This window comes from Daphnia magna, unplaced genomic scaffold (genome assembly GCF_020631705.1).
Source record: "Daphnia magna isolate NIES unplaced genomic scaffold, ASM2063170v1.1 Dm_contigs153, whole genome shotgun sequence".
In the NCBI taxonomy this organism is placed as follows: domain Eukaryota; kingdom Metazoa; phylum Arthropoda; class Branchiopoda; order Diplostraca; family Daphniidae; genus Daphnia; species Daphnia magna.
The window spans coordinates 99,234-118,078 of NW_025533144.1; the positions used below are offsets into that span (position 1 = coordinate 99,234).

Below are 18,845 nucleotides of genomic sequence, written 5' to 3' on the forward strand. Positions count from 1 at the left end.
TTGGAGCAACCAACTGAGCCAGCATTTTTTCATTCCTATCCGTCTTTCGCAAGAAGTTTTATTTTGTTTTACTTTTTTCTCATGTGAATTTTCACCTCGTAAAATCTTTGTAGACATTTCTTTTTTTCTTTCGCAACAGCCGCAAATCATTTTACGGTAACGTCTGAACTGAACCCTCGCCGTGATCATAAGGGTGTAGGGGTTGATAACAACTTGCAGTCGATGCAAAGTAAAGCCATCCAATCGGAAAGGAGAAACGAGAAGAAACATTTTTGAAGCGCTATTATTGTTCTTCAGCTTCTATGAATAGCCGATCCCATATGGAACAATTAATGGTTGGGCATTATTACTAGGGAATCCCATCAACTCGTAAAATTTACTTTTTTTTCCTTCCATCGCATTGATTTATCGTTTTAACCATAATTTTTGTCTTTGATTTTGGTGACTATTTCAATGCGTACGAGCCACGATTCCTCCCCTCCCCCTCTTCCTTAATTGATTAGAAATATAGCGCTGCAAATTCCGCTGAAGTTGAGAGAGGGTACACCTAATTTGACAAATGGTGTTCGGCTAAAAATCCCAAAATTTGCTATTCCAATTGTGGTTTGTATTATTATTCTTCTTTTTTATTTTAATATTCTTTACATTAATGCAAACGATTTACTTTTTATCCTTATAGCAGATCGTTATAATTGCATTCATTTTTCTTAGAAAGTAGAAGAATGTTCCGCATCGTTCATATAACGAGACTTGCTGTCTTCAGCAGAAGGAATAGATTTGGAAAAATTCTTGCTTACACCATGCTTACACTGTTGAATTTTTCGATAGTTCGAAGCAAAAACGTTACTTACAGAACGAAACCCACTTTTATCAACCCCCCCCCCCTTTTCGGCATAATTTTCTACCCAGAAAATACGATGAAGCTTTTTAAGGCATGGAGCAATAGAAAAGTTAAATTGTAGTTTTTTTAAAATCACACATAGCTATTTTTAACATGAACTTGATTCGAAAACGACAGAACGGATGTACATATGTAGACTAGATTTAACATAATAAGATTGATTTGCTATGGCTCCACAGTTATAGGGTGTTATTTAGATATATTCAGTCCATTTATATTATGGGGTCAAGAAGTTTGAATGATTTTTTTTTTGCGTTCAGTAATTGCTAAGCTATCTTATTGAACTTTAACTTTGCCACACTGAGATGTTATCTGCTTCCACCACCAGACTATAAGATTAGTTTCTACAAAGATTTTTAAAGAATTTTTTTTTCTATGTCCCTACTAAAAAGAGAACAAGAGGCTTCATACATCTCACTCCCATTTATTACATTGGATGCAGTACAGAAATTAAACAGGACTAAGATCAAATAGGCTTCTTTAGCAATTACTAGGTACTAGTGTGAGCTTATTTGAACTAATTAAACTTAAACATCCTGTCAGCATAAGACACCTGACCTGTTCTTAGTTTGGTTTCGTGCTCATTCTGAAAACAAACCAAATGTTATATAAACGGAATTAGACATTTAAATAAAATATATTACTCGTTTTGTCTGAAAAATCCAGGCAAATCCAAGGATTAACCCAACCAGCGGCACAAGACCATATTGGGTTGTTTTTGGTGTAACTCTGAAAAAATCAACATTTGAAACCTTCATGGATGAGAATCGCTGGATCGCTGGATCGAACTGCAATGATATTGAGGTTTAGATTTGACCAAGTGCAAAAATAGAGTTTTCAAAGCCTTACGATGATGCCAGGTTCATTGTGGACGTAGGGATGAGTTACTTGCTTGCGAAATTCAGCTTTTAACGCATTTCTTAGGTTTGCTCGAGCGGCTGCTGCCTCTGCTTCAGGTAAAACTGGGATGCCTTTACCTGCTTTATCCGCCATTTTCCACTAAATTTGCCCAACAAATGCGAGTTATTCTACTCTCAGATTATGGTTATGGATACACCAATGTTTAGCAGACGAAATTATATTGTGGATTTCCTGTAGCCCTCTGGTGATGGAGTTTTGTAACGCTGCTGAAAGCTTTATTATTTATCCGCTAGGGAAGTTTCCAACATTTATAAAAAATTAGGAGTTCCTAAAACGTGAAACGCGAAAGTTGTTTAACTATAAAGTGAAATTAAGTGCAAAACAAAAATCCTGTTCGCGGTTTAAACACTTTCGGCTTTTTCTAGGGGTCGGCCCTAAGTAGTTTCAGCCAGGAGCACACACCAACTTCCGCACCGAAAAATGGACCATCGGGATCGATCAGTGCGTGTCATTCTCCAGCAGGTGTGGTGTCGGTCGGTGCACCGAGGCTCAAATGGCCGCCTTGATGTTACGTGGTGTTGGTCACTTTCACAAATTCGAAATTTCCTATTTTGTAGTTGAACACTTGAACCTTGAACTACAATTGATGTTTTTCCCTGTTTAGGTAACCGCAGAATCGGGAATGTGTAGGAAAATACCATCAAAGAATTCCAGGGGAAAGCAAAGTTAAATTTTGGCCTTATTAATGCTCCGTATTCTAGTACAGTTCATAGTACCATTACTGTTGACTACAGGTAGAGCTAACGTAACTCTTTTTTTTAAAGCCCTTTTGCGTCTTCGTAGCCCTAGCTGTTTGCTAAAAAACAAAAGCCAAAGTGACGTCATTTGCATAAGGTCCTCTCGGCTTTCTAAAGACTTTTTCATCGAATTTTTACCCACCTTTCCCATAAAAAAAAATTCTGGAAAAAATTAGGGACGTTCTCACTATTTATGAGAACGTACACACAAAAAATTGTACCATTTGGGTGAAAATTGTAGCACTGAGAGAACCGCAAAAACGGCGTTTTTGCATAAGGTTCTCTCAGGCTTCCAAAGACTTCTGGTAGGTACTGTATAATTCTTTTGTTGCAATTGTATCGTTGTATAATAAGTATTGCTGCTATGTTCTTCTTATGTTCTAACTTAAAAATTAAAAATACAGTTTGTCTTACAGAAGATTTGAACAGTGGTCTAAAACTCTAAATTAGGAGAAGAAATTGAGGTAAAAATCAGGCTATACAGAATATCAAAATGATGTGATCTGGGTTTGTGATCGAGGTTAACGAATTCTTTTTTACCTCATTTTTTACCTCATTTTTTACCTCATCCTGATCAAAACAAGCACAAGATTCGAAGATTAGTTCAAAAAGTGACCCGATGAATGTGGGCCGAGCACTGGCCTTTTCCTTTTCGAAAAAAAAAATGCTTATAAACAGCGATACATTGCAGGCCGCCGGTGGCAGCGACGTATCAAAATGATAACCGGCTAGGGTTGCTACAGGTGCATTCAACCAAAATAAGGATATCACAACCGGTTTCGCCATAAATCTGTCGTCTGTTTCCCAATTTCTTTATCCTCCCTTTTGCAATTTTTGTTTTTCGACGGTAACGTATGAATGCTAGACTGATAACAACCGAATAACAACAATATGTATGCTCTTTCTTTGTCTCTACTTTGTCTTCTACGTTCCAATTCTGATCTCGATCTCGTTTGAGACAATTTTACCAACTGGTTTCATTTCAAGAAAGTTCAACCACTTCTTCAATACACTTTCTCAACGCTTCGAAAACTAAATGTCGCTCGATAAAATAACACTCACGAGTAGTGACTGAACAAGCAACGCAGGAATTGAACAAGAAAGCTTCGTTTATTCATGCTAGCTTTTTAACGTATTACCATTAAAACAAAACAAAGCTGGTTTTTTGTTTTGAAAAAGGGTAGATAAACCGTTGGCGATCTAAGCATTTCAATGTTTCAACTGACTATAGCGGCCCTGCACTTCCCTAGAGACAAGATCGTTTGTGATAAGATGTTCACCATCAAATGACCTATGATATGACTTGTTTCTTCTATAAAGTTATTTAATTATGTAAAACAAGTCATATTTCCTCAGTTAGCCATGCCCATGCATTTGCATGAATCTGAATTCTGGAGTCAGATCTTTCTAATCTAATATGAATCCAGTTGACTTTCAATATTATCTAGATATATTTCTTGCCTTGAAAATTCAACTGGGAGTTAAGGTTTGGATAGAAATAAGTACAACCAACTTTCTTAGAAAAATTACTCTGAGTTTTTAAAAAATTCTTCTTAAGCCTCCCTACATTAATTTTTTTTTTGTGTGTGTGTGTGGCAAGAACTGATCGATCTGGATCCAGTTCAAGAAAGAACTTTTGTACTTCGTGGAAAATTTGTTTTTGAAGAGCCATTCTGTCCATTCAGTCGATTTAGCATTCACGGATTCAGATCAGTGTTCAGTCAGAGTCATATGTCGATTTCGGATGGCTGCACTTTTCTGCACTGGTGCAATTGCCCCGAGAAAAAGTTGTTCGAGTGGTAATCTTAGTGCAATCCACTTTTTCGGTGCATCGAATTTGTACGTTCCAGTGGCACTCTGGCACCGCCCGAGGTCACTCGAAAACTGCACTTTCTTGCCCGACCTTTTTAGTCAGTGCAAGCGGTGCAGTGCAATTTCTAGCAGACGAATTTAGAGAGTGTGTTGTTTAGTGATAGGAGCCTTTTTTTCTTTCGTCTGCTACTTCCTCCAGGGCGTAAAAAGTGAAAAAAGTGTTCGAGTGTAACGTTTATTTTCTGACAACCCAGTGGAGTGCATGACGTCACATGACCCTTCTCGCTCCGAGCCAGTGTGCACTGGCTACTGCACCGAGTGCAGCCATCCGAAATCGACAATAGATTACATGGTTTGAGATCTCCATGTAAAAACAACGCCTGTAAATAAGCCACGCCCCACGTCACTTTTCGCGAACCGAATTTTTAAGGTTTTTTCGGCTCGCTCCCATCGAAAGTGCGGCACCATGCGGAGATCTCATGCACTACAACACTATCTCTCTAGACGTCTGCTTGGTGCTAGTACTCGAAAACTCTATCTTTCTTGTTAGTGCAATCAGACCTCCGCTTGGTGCAGCACTTTCGGAGGGAGAGAGATCAAAAATCGGGTTCGCGAAAAGTGAACTGGTTCAGTCATGGTTCTTTTGTCGATTTCGGATGGCTGCACTTTTCTGCACTGGTGCAATTGCCCCGAGAAAAAGTTGTTCGAGTGGTAATCTCAGTGCAATCCACTTTTTCGGTGCATCGATTTTGTACGTTCCAGTGGCACTCCGGCAGTCAAAAACTGCACTTTCTTGCCCGACCTTTTTAGTCAGTGCAAGCGGTGCAGTGCAAGCGGTGCAGTGCAATTTTTAGCAGACGAATTTGAGAGTGTGTTGTTTAGTGATAGGCGCCTTTTTTCTTTCGTCTGCTACTTCCTCCAGCCGGCGAAAAAAATGAAAAAAGTGTTCGAGTGGAACCTCCATTTTCTGACAACCCGGTGGAGTGCATGACGTCGCATGCCTCTTCTCGCTCCGAGCCAGTGTGCACTGGCTACTGCACCGAGTGCAGCCATCCGTAGCGCTCGGCCCCGCGCCAATCGGGGAACTTTTTAGTCGATTGGGTGCGGGCACAGATAATGAGCACTTATCTATGGTGCGGGGATGATCTTTATCGGTGCGGTGATTTCGGTGCTCGGTGCGGTGATATCGGTGATCGGTGCCTTCCCCGATTATCAATGAATAGTGATTTAAATTGGCAGTTGCCCTGCGGCCAACAAGAACAAAATGTAACCCTAGTCACGTGATTCTCGTTGGCCTATCAGAACGCAAGGTCACTGGTAAGATTAACCCCCTATGTCTGAAGCGGTACTATCGGTGCAGCACCGATTAAAGCACCGTTCCGCACCGAAAAATGAAATCCCCGCACTGAACTTCCCCGATTCCTTTTTATCGGGGAAGCTTAGCGGTGTCTCCGATTAGAATGTGATCGGGGCCGAGCCCTACCCATCCAAAATCGACATTTGACCATAGAGAAAGCAAGAAACCCGGAAAAGGCCTCAGGTGTGATTCGTCTTAAACGATCGACTAGTCGTGCGCGACCCATCTGTCAAAACTAGTAGAATTGGGTTAGCAGACAAAAATGTTTGTTTACAATATTTAAAAAAATTGTTGAACTAGCTACCAATTGTCTAGTTGCACGTTAAACTTAAACCTACTTACCTCCCTAGCTACCAATTGTCAGTGGTGATAGCATTGTAACTCCATGGTTTAGAGTCATAATTTTATTGGGTTTTTTTACTACGGTTACACCTAAGAATCGTAGCCGAACTAGAAAATGGATTTAGGAAATTTGCGACAATCGTCCCAATTTCGTCTTTTAAATTTATTAACAAAAATAGCTCCAAGTGATGTCCAAAAAGACTTAGTTATCCATGAAGATCTGATGAAACCAATAGATTTGGTCTCAGGAGCACGGTTACTTCGGTATCAGTTTATAAATTTGTTTTGAATTATTTTGTTTGATTTTTGATTTTTGATTTTTTTTTTTTTTAGAGAGCAAGGTGTTGACAAAATGTTTAAGCTTGCTTCTGTAGCTCCTCCCTGGAAAAATTATATTAGGCTGTACTTCATTCCTTCTATCTATGCTGTGGCTGAAAATGTTGCCAAGCAGCTAAAAAGACATGGAGTGGAAAAGACAGTTTCGTATCATATCATTGTCGTACCTAAAGTATTAACAGTAATCCATTCTTTGTTTGAATCACTGGGAGTTTTGGATTTTGTAACACTACATAGTTATTCTTGGGATTTCATTCCACTTGACTCCAACTTGCTGTCACTAGAACTTCATCATCTTTTCAAGGCTTCATTTTTGAAAGAAGAGAATTCTTTATTGACATCTGTGGCCAAAGCACTTATGAGTTTTGAATGCCTTTTGGGAAAGTTTTCCTGTGTGATGACATTGGGTGAAAAGTCTCAAAAAGTTCACAACCTACTGAATACTTGGAAAAATGAAATTCAGCCGACTTTTCCAGTAGAAACGGAATTTACCCACCTCATTATGTTAGATCGTAATATTGACTTTGTATCGCTTCTTTTGACTCAATTGACTTACGAAGGAGTATTGGATGAAAACTTGAAAATGAAATCTGGCTTTGTGTATTTGGACGCTAATGGAGCTGAAGGGTCTCAAAGACTAATGTTAAACTCAGCTTCTGATGAAATTTATGGCGAAGTATGTTCCAACTTTCTTTAGTGATATATATGCTTTTCCCTTACATCTCGTTTTATGCACTTCACGCAAGATCAAAGGAAAACACATATCCGCCGTGTTTCAACATTTAAGCAAAAAAGCTAAAGAGCTGCAGCAGAAACGAGATATAAAAAATACGGACTCGATAGAAGAAATGAAAAACTTTGTTTCGCACGATTTGAAAAGGATCCAATCTCAGCAAAAATCTTTGGCTTTGCACATCAGTGCCTGTGAGGTATCATACTTCCTGAAATAAAATTTAGATTTTTCGGTCTTGCTAATTATGATTATTCACCCAATTTAGATTGTAATGAAACGACAGGCAGGAATACTTGAAGAGCTTCTTGAGTTACAGGAAGACGCGATGTCTGGCACTAAAATGAAAGAATACCTGGCTTTTCTGGAGGATTCCATAGCTCGCCAATTTAATTTGGCCACCATTCTCAGATTGTGCTGCCTCCATTCGATAATGGAAGACGGTTTACCTGAAAAGGAATATCATTTGCTTCAGAGACAATTATTGCAAGCGTACGGATATAGACACCTAACAACTTTGCATTACCTCCAGCGGTTGGGATTGTTTAACCAACGTGATTCTAAAATGATTAGCTTGGAACCTTTACTGCCTGATAGACTCGCGCGTGTCGCACACGCCGCCTCCTTTAGATCAGAACGCATGCCGTTTCGGAAAATCTGCCAACGTTTAAATCTATTGCCGCTAGACGAGTCTTCCCAACCCAATCCATGTGCTAAAAGTGGTCAACATCCGAGTTACGTTTTCGGTGGAGTTTACACACCTCTTGTTTACCATTTTGTTGAAAGATGTCTCAAAGAGAAAGAACCGTCTTTGGGTGACTACGTTCGCTGTTTTGGTAACAATTTGCGGATTGGAGATTGTAGTCATCCTCAGTGGGGCGCTCGTGGAAAGATTTTGGTCTGCTTCATCGGTGGTGTTACTTTAGCTGAAGTTGCTTCCCTTGACCTTTTGTCTCGCCAGCTTGGTCGGCAGATAGTAGTAGCAACTACATCTACTATCAGCGGCTCAGATTTCATGGAATCTATGACGTCGCAACACACAGATACGTAGAAAATTACGGAATACTGATTTCTTTTACGTCTTTATTTACACGTTTCAAACACCATCAGCAAGAGCTACTTATCAGTCTGTACAGCAAATGTGTGTGTTAATACATCCCCCCTATGTTATGAATCAGAAACAAAAATATGCAGTTGATAAAATATCAGTGAGCGGAAGAGAAAATCACGGTGACATACGGTCAATCTTTGTCCCAGTTGTTCTAGTGGCAGACGCAAATTTCGGATCAATTCGAATCACGAGATTCCAGTGAGACAGAAAAAAGAGAACACTCTCATCAATGGTTGTCTGCGTCAGTAACGTCAAATTATTTATAGGGAAAACACAGCGAAATCTGGCAAGCGGGCTTCCGGAAATTTCGTAAGTGCAGGAGGGATGATTAACGGAGCGTTGTTCCAGATCCGTGAAGTTCTATAAAACTCACAAGTGGAGTAGGTACAGTGCCGGTCCAGTTATAGAACCGCCTAGCTATGGAACCGGCTCGGTTATCGAACCGATTTTTCTTTGCCGTGTTTCAGCGCCACCGTTGGCCGTATTATGTACTATATCGATTTTCTATGGCGGGAATGAATGGGTTTTGCCTTTTAAAACATGCAAAAAAATAGTACTGTAATGGGTTTTATCTTTTGAGGCAATGTTGTACATTGGTTCAATGACCCAGTGTTGCCACTTTGCAGGTTTTAACCTGTTCTGCAGGTTTTTGAGGGTCTGAACAAGTTTTCTTTTTTATCTTGCAGGTTTGCAAGTTTTTGTAGGTTTTTATCACTTTTGCAGGTTTTTCACAGCTTTTTTCAGTTATTTTGTGTCTTTTTTATACATTTTTTCAGTTTTTAAGAAAAAAGTGGCGTAAATTAGATGAGTTGACAACGCCACATATAAAAAATTGGAATTGGCCGCGTTTACGGCTTGTCGTTTTCGTCTAATCATCTGCTCTGCTGAACGAAAAAGGAAAAACCATGCTCAAAGCCTCAGATCCTTTATATTTATTTAAACTATTTCTTCGTTTTTGCTCAGAATTTTGGTGTTAAACAAAGTAGTTGGCCCCAATTCATGTCTTCTTCGTCCACATCAGATTTGAACTGACGAAAAAAAATGACACACTCGTGAGTTTATTGCATATTAAAAAATGGTTTTAAATGAAGGAAAAAGCGCTCACAATCATATTTTTCCTGACGAACTACTCGAAGTAGTATCAATAGTCAAATCTAATGCAGTTGTCAATCCTGGTGAAAGAGATGGAGTCAAATAGAAGTCCTTTCCTTCTATCAGAGAATTTCTCTGATAAATTTTCCAATGAAAATCGAAAGTTTTCGTGATGCACAATGTGATTCTCGTTCCATAATATTTAATCCAGTTAACGTTTTCTGTTTGTCCTATTCTTAATGATCTTCTATGTTCAACTGTTTCAAAAATTGAAATTGAAATACAGATAAAGACTTAAAAAGGTAATTTTCATGAAAATATTACAAATTTTCAGCAAGTTTTTTCAGGTTTTTCAAAAAAAAATTCAAGTTTTTAGCAGGGTTTTTAGAAAAATGTGCAAGTTTTCAGCAGGTTTACAGTGATCTGGCAATCAGGTTTTTCAGGTCTTTTGTAAAAAATTCCGAGTTTTCCCGATTTTCGAAGTGGCACCACTGCAATGACCCAACTAATAATAATAGGCGGTAAAGTTATTCATACAAAATACAATAATAATAGGCGGTAAAGTTATTCATACCAAATACAACAGAATAAAATGGCTTCCACTATTCATTCTTATCTTCTAGCACCTTGTTACATTCCAGTCCTTCTACCAACTCTAATTTCTTTTTCCTTCTGGTATGACAACAGTTCTTCTAGTTCATCAAACCACTTCCTCTGTGGATGGTCCCCCACCAATGAAGATACACTAGTATGTCACCATTCATAGCCATAGACTATATTACACATATATTAAAAATCTTTTTAAGTTAGTCATAGCAACGGTTCGAACACGGGACTATAGATCCATGACGAACAGCATTACCACTCTGCTATGTGCCCTAAGACCGTCAAAGTTTGAGGGATGAAAGAACCAACGATAGGTGGCACTAAGATCGGGTGCTTGGTTATAGAACCATTCAGTTATAGAACCGCGCACAGGCCGGTTCTATAACTGGACCGGCACTGTACCAGACCCTAGTAGTAGTTTAGAGCGTACCGTTTAATGGCTTTTGCGGCAATGCATTTGAGACTCAATTTACTTCGAGTCCGTAATATAATTTCAGCTACGCCTAGAAAGCATACAGCTGATGTTTTTAAAAACAATAAAAATGTATTTAATATGCAGTCAATGAAACAAACCTGTTGTTGCTGCATCAATCGGAGTTTCACCGTACAAATTAACGGCATCCATATGCGCGCCAGCTTCAATTAATCTGATATAATCGTGATTAGCTTAACTAAACTGAATAACAAAACTATTGAAGTACTATACGTCATTATGATAGAGTGTAGGGTTACAAAATCGCTGATCGGTTTCGGATATCCAACTATCAGATGCAAAGGCCTATAAATAAACATTTAAAATGTTTATGACTGACAACCAATAACATTGTACCACAGGATTGTTTTGCCCTACGTATTTCGTCGATGATCCATTGCGTTCACGTCGAATCCACATTGTATCAGCAACTTGCATGTAGAAGCACAAGGAAAGCTAGTAGAAATATCTTTCTCAATGCTTTAAACAAAAAAAAACTGTGAACTATGTTTTACCTGCAGATGTCGACAGTATGAAATTCATCAACAGAGGGGTATCAGCACTGGCGGCTAAATGCAATAAAGATGAATAGACCAAGATCGGATGCTGAGTTGCCAAGGCTGAATTCCGACCTGGGGTATTTTTCCTCTCGGGCCCTATAGGAGGGAAATGAAAAATAATATATTTAATTAAGTTGTAGTTAGTTTTATTACAAAATCTTTTGGAATCGTGTACTATACCTCTGTGCTGATATAATACACAAAATTTTATCTCCAAAAAAGCTGTTATTTTTCCAGGAAACTTTTTGAAAGGTACTTGTTTACAATGTACCGTAGCAGACGTAAAGTGATTGACTGTGACTAGTGACTGTAGTGTCAAACTGTTTTTGTTTTTTGTCATGAGTAGTGTAGTTTGTGATGTCAGTAATGAGTTATTTGACACAATTAGTCTTTTTAAGTTATCTGATTATGCTAAAGGATTTATTCATAAGGAAAAAGAAATTTACTTAGAAAAACGTCTGCTTCTTGTTCTACAGTTGTAATACGGGGAGGGGGGGGGGTGTTGTGGAAAGGTAAACAAGTACCTTTCAAAAAGTTTCGTGGAAAAATAACAGCTTTTTTGGAGATAAAATTTTGTGTATTGTATCAGCACAGAGGTATAGTACACGATTCCAAAAGATTTTGTAATAAAACTAACTACAACTTAATTAAATATATTATTTTTCATTTCCCTCCTATAGGGCCCGAGAGGAAAAATACCCCAGGTCGGAATTCAGCCTTGGCAACTCAGCATCCGATCTTGGTCTATCTTCTTTGGAACGGCCGGAAGGAGCTTCTGTCCCCTTCGTTCAGCGCGCCAAGCGGATGTGTTGGGTACCTCTTAGAAAAAGACATTCAATGGCGAAGTGAACCAATCACAGAACAGCTTATGAACTTCAAAGCAGACGAAAAACATTTCTGAGAGCATAATTAGGCCACACCTCCCGGCTATCCCTTCGAAGGTCGGATGCTGGTCTCCCTTTTCCGAGAGGGCTAGCGCTTATCGTGCTTCAACCAGGGTTCTTTGACCATGCTTCTATTACTCTGGTCAGAGTCATGGAAACCATGACTCTGCTCTGGTTAGGGATCAGCCCCGACCCTAATCAGGGCGCATTTTGCCAATCGGGTTTCGAAATTCGGGGCTCGGGGCGGGGCATCGATAGCACCGGTTCAACCATAGGAGGTTAGTCTTATCAATGACCTTGCTTTCTGATAGGCCAACGAGAATCACGTGACTAGGGTCACATTTTTTCTTGTTGGCCGCAGGGCAACTGCCAATTTAGATCACTATTCATTGATAATCGGGGAAGGCACCGATCACCGATATCACCGCACCGAGCACCGAAATGCCTTCCCCGATTAAGATTATTCCCGCACCGGATCGACTAAAAAGCTCCCCGATTGGCGCGGGGCCGAGCGCTAAGTCGGCTAAGTGGTTCATTCGATCGTATTATAACATTTAAAAGGCAAGGCAACGTTGCTTTTGCTGACGTCGCATTCCTGCCATGGGGAGTGTTTTTAATTTTTGACATTTCAAGAATCGACAATTGAGCTCAACAAGTAGTCGCTTACTAGTCATTAGACGGTGTATTTGTCCTAAATATTTTCCTGCTCATCACATTTCTAGAGAATGACCAACTTTGAAGGCACTTTTACTAACTTCAAGAATGAAAAACTAGACGAATTTTATAGTGCCATCGGTATGTTTTTTTCTTTCCGATCTGTCGCAACATTTAAAATTAACTCTTTTACTAAGGAATACCATGGGTGGCACGAAAAATGATGACGGCTTCTTCACCCACAATTGAAATCTCCAAGAAAGATGAAAAATGGACTGTCAAGACAAGTACATTGATGTCAAGTACCTCAAATTCTTTTCAGCTTGGTGAAGAGTATGAAGAGACAATGATGGGAGGCAGGTCTATTAAGGTAAAAGAATCCTAGGTTTTTCATTATCATCTGAAATCTATCAATTACTATGGTTTAGAATACAACTGTAATTGAAGACAATAAGATGATTACCAGCTCCCAGAGTGACCGTGGTAAATCTCAAAGGTATGGTATTTGGTTGGTTGTAGATGTTCTTCATGTTTTTATTTTATTTTATAATGATTATTGTTTTGTTTCAACAGGGTTATGGAGTTTGATGATAATGGCTTCATTATGGTATGTACTAAACCACCATTTCATTTGATACAATTGGTAAATTTTTATTGTATCGCTTAGACAATGACACACGAGAAAACAGAATTAGTCGCTGTTCGTCACTTCAAACGAGTATAAATTTTCCATCGTATAACACTTCTGAAAGATCTGAATAAATTTTATACTAACAATTTATGTGTATTCTTTTCTAATATGAACTTCTTGATTTTATACATGTTTTATTTTGTTAAAGTTTACATTTTCCAATCGTTTTTCTCACGATTATTATCAGTTGCCTAAAAGTTCGAGACCATTTTTTCCACGCGCCCTCATTGATTTCTCCCATCCTTGTCCTTCACCTTCTTCACCTTCTCCCTCACCTTCTCCTTCTGCTTCACCTTCTGCTTCACCTTCACCTTCTCCTTCACCTTCTCCCAATGGAGATGGACAATAGTCGACTACTGATGCATTCTTATTAAGACTCCAACACGCAGCCAAGATACTCGATCACCGCTAGGCTCTGTTGAGTTTGGTGAAGGGGGAAAACATACAAAAGGCATTGGTGACAAGCATTTATTTTTTAGGTTCGACGTAGTGGTAATCAAGGTATGTTAGGCATCAATCCTTAATGTTTATGGGGAAATGAATTACCAGCTAGGAAAAGGACTCAGAAAAAATTTGCAAGGAAGGAGCCCATCTGTTGAAGTTCAGGTCCACATAATGAAGAGAAGCATCTGCTAATTTGGAAAACATCCACAAATTGTAATCTGTCTTTTCAAAATTCGTGTTTATGATACATAAGAGGTATCATAGCTTTATGATTATGACCGCTACAGTAGCCGCTCTATCACCCTTTATGGCCGAAACTAGTGCCGGATGGATTTCGCGAACTTGTTGAATATTGTTGCACACATCTAGGGATATTATACTAATACATTCCCTTTGTCAATCGATTTCAGACTAGAAGACCTGGTATTTTCCGCGTTGGAGGTATTATTCGTTGTTTCGGTAGACAGGAGAAATTTGTATTGCGTTATAGATAATATTGTCACTCGAGTTGTATTTGGACAAGAATACAGACTCATCTCTGCGAAGAGATAACCAATCTCCCTTTTCACCCGCGACAATATTTCTAAAATTATTTTTGTGCAGATTGCGTTGGTCTTGGCTAATGGGTTATGGGTTATGACGCAGTAACAAGTGCAGCACTTGTTGGAGATATGTAGTGTTGTGTCGTTATTTTTATTTTACATCGTTGTCGTTATTTGTTAAATATAATTTAAAAAAAAATGCAATTGTTAACTTTCTTTAAACTTTAATACGTTATTTAATATATTATTTTTTTTTTATTTTTCTCGTTATCGTATCGTTTCTCGTTACATAGTTTCAAAACTTCGAGATAATTTTTGTAAGTCTTTCTTTCGTTTTTCCATTTTCAGTGGTTTTCTAGATTAGGCCCTAGTATTAGATAACGGTGTAAAACAAAAAAATTTAGTTCAGATTCCCAGTCAACAGCGCCACTGAGCAGAATAATTTGTTAAATAACGAGAGAAAAAAACGATAAACTTGCCCACAAAAATTTGCTTTCGTTGTCGTTATTCATTATATTAATTTAGGCCAAAATTGGACATATTAACGAAAAATTTCGTTATTCGTTATCGTTAACGACCCAACACTAGTGTGCGGGCGTTTATTATTTTTTTTTTTTAATTTTTTTTTCATTTGTACATATTTTTTGTGCCACCCATCATCGTGTTTGAAGCGGGAGAGGGAAAAGAAAAATCCCGATTCTAACTAAGAATGTGTTTCGACAGTAAAATATAACAATGGCAACCCGTAAGCTAATACCAACGACATGAAGCTCTACCAAAACATAATCCCGTTCTTTCGCAAAACTATTAACAAAAGCATACAGCTGAGTCAACAGCCCGTGAATAAATTGAATGTTATATAAGAATCGCCCCTGTAAAACTGGTATAGGCTACAATTATTATTGCATTATTGATGCACTATTTCCCAAATTAGCGAATTAATGAAACGGGTATTCCCAAGTTTTAAGGATTATATTTTGCCGTTTTTATATTCTAGTTCCTTGTCATCAACAACAAATGCTTATGTAGTAATAAATGTTACATGAAATTCATACCAGTCGAAAACAAAACTTTCTGTCTGGTTTTCTTGTTTTTTTTATTGGACGAAGAATTTTCTGGTTTCTCATCTGCGTTGACACCTAAAAATGAAACATGTGCTAAAAAAAACAACATATATTAATTTGTGAAAGTTATCACTTTTCGATTTTGCTGCTTGGTCGAATGCGGCCGCCAATGCTGAACTGAAAGTTTCCTTATACTCGGGAGCTGGGGCGTAATCAGCAACTTCTGACCCACTTTCACTTGTATTGCGAGGTCGTCCAGGTTTATTTAGAACGGATGCTATTTGAATAGCTTTATATCCCGATGTCGGATGAGACCAGATACTAGGGATTTTATTCTTCCCTTCACGTAACATCTAATGTAGGTGAGGCATAACGCGTCAGGAAAATTTGCACTGTAAGGATAGAGGCCAAATTCTTTAAAAGTAACCTGTGCAAATGATGGTCCAGCTCCATGCTGAGCCGCACTTTCAATACTAGAAGGTGAAACATCGATGATTGTATCCACTTCCGGTACATCTTGTGGGCTGTGACTAAATCCTGGGAAATGAACTTGCGAGTCAATCCGTACGATAGGTTGATCTTTCGTCCGGCCCCATTTAGCATCTTCGGCTCGCTGAATTTCTAATTCACGACGACGTTCTTCACGATCCTTTCGCCGACGCCGTCGAGCTCGCTCTTCGACACGTTCTATGAATAACACAACAGAAATGCCGTTGCTAAGTTTCTTGGAAATAACCACGAATAGTACCGCAGCAGCAGCAAAAATAACAACAAACAAATACCTCTAAATTCTTCGCGGACGGTAGAATCAATTTCGGGTTCCATGAACGTTATCTCCATTATCTGAAACTGTTTTGATATCGGTATGTGTCCCAAGTAACGAAGCCGATTTCGTAAGTCCTCGGTCATTGATAAAGTTTCGACTTCTACTATGCGCCCTTGTATAGTTTCTGGGCACAGTTCTAAAGACCCAAAACAGCGAACAAGTATTTGGACGTTGATATGGTGAAGATAAATTGCTTGCCCGTCACTGCTTTGGTAAAAGTAAAAGACACTCTTCTGTTGAATGCGGTGAGCGTCTGTCATCTGTGCAGTGAAGAATGATAATTAAACCGAAATCCAAAGAAGAGAATAGATACACACCGAACTATTGTCTGGGCTAGCGATTGGGGTACTCGAAATATGGAACACGTTTGACTCCAATGATGAAATATCTGATTCACGCGTCATCATTATCGGTAACGTTGCCTTATTACAATCTAATTGGAGCTCAGTGGTAGCTGTGCAATCATAATTTCCATTGGACGGCTCAAAACGTGATACGTCACTGTCAGAAGATACAACACCTGATTCTGCCGCAGTCAAATCCTAATATTTAGATAACAATTAATTTCGAAGGACGAAAGACAACGTTTATTACAAGAGTCACTTGCCAAAGCCGTCGCGAAAGACGATAGACATTGAATGGCTGTGTTCTCTCTCACTGCCAGTAGTTCTAAAGCTTGTTGAATAAAACAAGATTCCGGACAGTCTTTCTCCGATTCCAACTGAGCTTGCAACTCAGACCTTTCCCACTGAAGAATTAGGTTGACCACCTCGTTTGGCGTGCAGAGCAGTAATTTACTGAAAACGTGATCTTCGCCTACTTTACCCAAATATTTTGGTTTTGGCTGATGAGGTGCGGGATCAAACCCTTTAGATCCTGAAACGGGTTGCGGCTGAAGCGAATGCCGTTCACGTCTCATCAACCTCATCTCCAATACATCTCCTATTTTCAAATTTCTTTGTTCAAGGGCCACGACACTATCGCAAAAGGAAGGTGGTTTAGATCATGGTAATGAATAAAAGCTAGTTATAAATTTACCTCTTTAGATCCTGGATACGAACAGAAACGTCACAAATAGGGCAGGGTCGAGACGGTTTGTCGGATAATGCAAGAAAGTGAAGAATGCAAGGCCAACAATATATATGGCCACAACGTGTCATCTTTGCCGCAATGGGAGTATGTAAACAAATTGGACAAGATCCAACCTCTGAACCCCAAATTCTCTATTTAAAAAAGACCTTTAAGTCGCTTTACAAAAGTTACACTAGACTCAATGTATTGTCAATTGACGAAGTCATGCTACGAGTCTGAAGGATAATGCCTCAAGCCTCCACATTAATTGACCAAATTTAATATTCCAAGCAGAAATTAGCGCCGGGATATGAAAAATCCTCAAGCGAACTCAACGGCTTGGTTACATGATACAGCGAGTTAAATAAAAAAAAATTAATATTAAATAATGTACTTACAATCTGTTCGATCGTCTCCCACGGAACAAGCAGATCAGGATCGGCTAAGTATACCGTGTAGTCCTCATCTGCCTTGACAACAAACTGGCAACTGCAGAGACAAAATCAACCATATATCTTCATGCATAAAATTGAGCAAGACAATTTTATTTCACTTGGCTTGAAGATAGTGATCCTTGTTTAGATAGGACCTAGCAGAATATTGGTTAAATCTCTTGTTTCTTCCACCCACTTGGCCAGAATGTGTGCTTCTCCAGTAATTTGATACAGAAGTCTCTCTTGGAGCAAATTGAAACTTCATGTTCAGAAGATGAGTCAAATCTTGCTTTCTTCCTGTTTCAGATAACACCAGATCCAAATCAGGATCATTTGATCCATCAGTTACCTACAAATCAACTGTTAGTTTACACTTGGTCAACCTTAGAGGAAAAAATTGATTCAACCTGGTGATAATTTTTTCTATCGATTCCTGATCCAGCAAACCCACCATTTCTCTGCTGCCTCTTGTCTGGTCCTTTTTGCTTTGACAGCCAAGGTTTCTGATTTTTAGAACCACTTGATACGGCCAAACTGGGAGTTTTAGGTAAGACATTTTCTCTTTTTTTCACACTTCGGTTCTGTAATTTTGGACCAGTTACAGAGCTCAAATCTTCAAGATAGATAGACATTTAAATAGTAGAATTAGAGGATCCATATTATAGAAACCGAATTACCTGATTTGATGGGTTTTACCTCCGACGGCTGTCCATTAGGACGCACGTTCTTGTTTTCCATTTTCAAAACCAAAAGTTAACAAGCTGGAAAACAAAAAACTACTAACACTTGAAAATCTAAAGCCTAAAATTAAACGAGACGCAGAGCTATCTCCACGAGGGGAGTAGAAAACACGAGATTCCAGCAAAGGATTCATCTTATCAAAAGGCACCTTCCATCTTTTAAGTAATAAAAAGAACTATTGAGAATAATAGTTCAGCAAAAAATTGAGTACTATCAATAGAAAATAGCCGTAAAATGAAAAACTGCAAAGGAGTAACTGTGAACTCCTTTGCTAAGCTGAACAACACAACGGAGAATAGTTACTTTTACGACAAATTTGCCGGGCAGCACAATGGCTGAAACTCGTCTCAATGGTCTGTTTCGACTCCCGATTGCTAATGGCCGAATGTACGACGTAGGACGTTCATGAGGACGAAGAGAAGGTTGAGAAGGTATCATGCAGCAGTCTGTAATCGCTGGGGTTCCTGGACGTTGCCAAAATGCGATCTGTATGTATTTACATATGTGTCCTAAGAGA

General features: G+C 38.9%; 5 protein-coding genes and 1 long non-coding RNA gene across 9 annotated transcripts; 3 read left to right on the forward strand and 3 right to left on the reverse strand.

Annotated features, from left to right (window-relative positions):
• Window positions 1-1,309: 1,309 nt before the first annotated feature.
• On the reverse strand, window positions 1,310-1,975 carry LOC123467168. Its single transcript, XM_045167215.1, has 3 exons — window positions 1,751-1,975; window positions 1,546-1,689; window positions 1,310-1,487 (listed from the first exon to the last, which is right to left on the reverse strand). The coding sequence occupies exons 1-3, from the start codon at window positions 1,892-1,894 to the stop codon at window positions 1,419-1,421; spliced, it is 357 nt and encodes a 118-aa protein (XP_045023150.1). The 5' UTR covers window positions 1,895-1,975; the 3' UTR covers window positions 1,310-1,418.
• Window positions 1,976-2,774: 799 nt separating this feature from the next.
• Window positions 2,775-3,596, forward strand: LOC123467169. Its single transcript, XR_006641660.1, has 2 exons — window positions 2,775-3,023; window positions 3,144-3,596. It is a non-coding gene; the product is annotated as an uncharacterized LOC123467169 (long non-coding RNA).
• A 1,795-nt stretch (window positions 3,597-5,391) lies between these two features.
• Window positions 5,392-8,310, forward strand: LOC123467170 (vacuolar protein sorting-associated protein 33B-like). 2 transcript variants are annotated; one of them, XM_045167217.1, is made up of 5 exons: window positions 5,392-6,094; window positions 6,166-6,334; window positions 6,404-7,082; window positions 7,153-7,335; window positions 7,405-8,310. In XM_045167217.1, exons 2-5 carry the CDS (start codon window positions 6,186-6,188, stop codon window positions 8,185-8,187), a joined length of 1,794 nt encoding a protein of 597 aa, XP_045023152.1. In that variant the 5' UTR covers window positions 5,392-6,094; window positions 6,166-6,185; the 3' UTR covers window positions 8,188-8,310. The 2 variants fall into 2 exon arrangements, with proteins under 2 accessions (XP_045023152.1, XP_045023151.1); XM_045167216.1 differs by having other exon boundaries at window positions 5,393-6,334.
• LOC123467171 (protein fem-1 homolog B-like) lies at window positions 8,206-11,061 on the reverse strand. 2 transcript variants are annotated; one of them, XM_045167218.1, is made up of 6 exons: window positions 10,933-11,061; window positions 10,796-10,873; window positions 10,652-10,723; window positions 10,519-10,592; window positions 10,376-10,448; window positions 8,206-8,607 (listed from the first exon to the last, which is right to left on the reverse strand). In XM_045167218.1, exons 2-6 carry the CDS (start codon window positions 10,813-10,815, stop codon window positions 8,508-8,510), a joined length of 339 nt encoding a protein of 112 aa, XP_045023153.1. In that variant the 5' UTR covers window positions 10,816-10,873; window positions 10,933-11,061; the 3' UTR covers window positions 8,206-8,507. The 2 variants fall into 2 exon arrangements, with proteins under 2 accessions (XP_045023153.1, XP_045023154.1); XM_045167219.1 differs by having other exon boundaries at window positions 10,796-10,848; window positions 10,933-11,021.
• A 1,395-nt stretch (window positions 11,062-12,456) lies between these two features.
• On the forward strand, window positions 12,457-13,292 carry LOC123467172 (sodium/calcium exchanger regulatory protein 1-like). Of its 2 annotated transcripts, XM_045167221.1 has the most exons (6): window positions 12,457-12,516; window positions 12,584-12,656; window positions 12,713-12,885; window positions 12,944-13,011; window positions 13,089-13,122; window positions 13,183-13,292. In XM_045167221.1, exons 2-6 carry the CDS (start codon window positions 12,587-12,589, stop codon window positions 13,237-13,239), a joined length of 402 nt encoding a protein of 133 aa, XP_045023156.1. In that variant the 5' UTR covers window positions 12,457-12,516; window positions 12,584-12,586; the 3' UTR covers window positions 13,240-13,292. The 2 variants fall into 2 exon arrangements, with proteins under 2 accessions (XP_045023156.1, XP_045023155.1); XM_045167220.1 differs by having other exon boundaries at window positions 12,462-12,656.
• A 1,853-nt stretch (window positions 13,293-15,145) lies between these two features.
• Window positions 15,146-18,741, reverse strand: LOC116930542 (RING finger protein 10). The gene is made up of 11 exons (XM_032937919.2): window positions 18,265-18,741; window positions 17,995-18,200; window positions 17,707-17,936; window positions 17,552-17,642; window positions 17,121-17,305; window positions 16,690-17,059; window positions 16,400-16,624; window positions 16,039-16,342; window positions 15,684-15,943; window positions 15,390-15,609; window positions 15,146-15,331 (listed from the first exon to the last, which is right to left on the reverse strand). Exons 1-11 carry the CDS (start codon window positions 18,323-18,325, stop codon window positions 15,231-15,233), a joined length of 2,253 nt encoding a protein of 750 aa, XP_032793810.2. The 5' UTR covers window positions 18,326-18,741; the 3' UTR covers window positions 15,146-15,230.
• Between the last annotated feature and the right edge of the window lie 104 nt (window positions 18,742-18,845).